General features: G+C 57.5%; 1 protein-coding gene across 1 annotated transcript in view; it reads right to left on the bottom strand.

The window, feature by feature from the left end:
• KAT8 (K(lysine) acetyltransferase 8) overlaps positions 1 to 1,243 on the bottom strand; it is a 19,526-nt gene extending 18,283 nt beyond the window's left edge. The window contains exons 1-2 of the mRNA XM_011933660.1: positions 1,191 to 1,243; positions 33 to 316 (exon numbers count right to left, since the gene is read on the bottom strand). Coding sequence (XP_011789050.1) covers positions 33 to 316; positions 1,191 to 1,243 — 337 coding nt within the window. The remainder of the gene's footprint in view (positions 1 to 32; positions 317 to 1,190) is intronic.
• Positions 1,244 to 1,549: the final 306 nt, after the last annotated feature.

Raw genomic sequence — 1,549 nt, 5'->3', positions numbered from 1 at the left:
GGCGGCCGCATTCTCCCCGGGCCCTGGCTCGCCCTCCCCCGCGACCCCTGAAGTCGCCGCTGCAACCGCCGCAGCAGCTCCCTGTGCCGCCATCGCGGGAGGTGAAGTGACGCCAGAGTCGGACCCCTCGCAGCTCTTTTGGTTCCGGGTCAGCAGTGCGTGGGGCGGGCTCCTCAAGGTTTGAGGGTGGGGTCTGTGACGTAGCAGGAGCCGATTGGCTTCTGCTGCCGTCCCTCGCGGCCCCGCGACGAGCCGGATGTTGAGTGTGCGGCAGTCTTGGAGCTTCTGGTTTTCCGTGCGGACCTGTGGCTGCAGCCTATGGTTCAGGAGAGGAGACAGACTTACCTCATGCGATGACTCAACTCAACCTTTTATTTATTTATTTATTTAGAGACGGAGTCATGCTCTGTCGCCCAGGCTGGAGTGCAGTGGCGCGATCTCGGCTCACTGCAACCTCCGCCTCTGGGTTCAAGCGATTCTTCTGCCTCAGCCTCCCGAATAGCTGGGACTACAGGGGCGCGCCACCACGCCCACCTAATTTTTATATTTTTAGTAGAGACGGGGTTTCACCTTGTTTTCCAGGATGGTCCCAATCTCTTGACCTCGTGATCCACCAGCCTCCACCTCCCAAAGTGCTGGGATTTACAGGCGTGAGCCACCGCGTCCGGCCAGCTGAACCATTTTAAAGGCCCTGGTGCTTGAGGAAGCCAAGATGTGCCAGTTTTCAGCGGGAGCTGCCCACGTTTTAACAGGGCCGAGTCAGAGCGTCCGCCCTGGTGGCCTGGAGCCGCACACTAGAGCTGGCCTAATGTCGCTCACCTTTTTTTTTTTTTTTTTTTTTTGAGATGGAGTCTCGCTCTGTTGCCGAGTCTGGAGTGCAGTGACGTGATCTCGGTTCACTGCCACCTCCGCTTCCCGGGTTCAAGCGATTCTCCTGCCTCAGCCTCCTGAGTAGCTGGGATCACAAGTGCGTGCCACCACGCACGGCTAATTTTTGTATTTTTAGTAGAGACAGGGCTTCACCCTGTTGGCCAGGCTGGTCTCTGACTCCGGACCTCAGGTGATCCGCCCACCTCGGCCTCCCAAAGCACTAGGATTACAGGGGGCTCGGAGTACAGGCGTGAGCCACCGTTCCCAGCCAGTGCCCCATTTTTGAAGGTTGAAGAAACTACTTCCCCTATTTGGGATACAGTTGGGGCGGGGAAAGCAGAACGGGTGTGTTCAGGGACAGCCCATAAATCATCCTCACAGGATAGTCTAAAGAAAGGACGAGTTGGGCCGGGCGTGGTGGCTCACGCGTGTAATCTTAGTACTTTGAGAGGCCGAATCTCAGTACTTTGAGACGCCGAGGTGGGCGGATCATCAGGTCAGGAGATGAAGACCATCCTGGTTAACACAGTGAAACCCCGTCTCTACTAAAACTACAAAAAATTAGCCGGGCGTGGTGGCACGCGCCTGTAGTCCCAGCTACTCGGGAGGCTGAGGCAGGAGAATCGCTTGAACCCGGGAGGCGGAGGTTGCAGTGAGCCGAGATTGTGCCACTGCACTC

Source organism: Colobus angolensis, unplaced genomic scaffold (genome assembly GCF_000951035.1).
Source record: "Colobus angolensis palliatus isolate OR3802 unplaced genomic scaffold, Cang.pa_1.0 Scaffold128, whole genome shotgun sequence".
In the NCBI taxonomy this organism is placed as follows: Eukaryota; Metazoa; Chordata; class Mammalia; order Primates; family Cercopithecidae; genus Colobus; species Colobus angolensis.
This window is presented reverse-complemented; position numbering and strand designations above follow the sequence as displayed.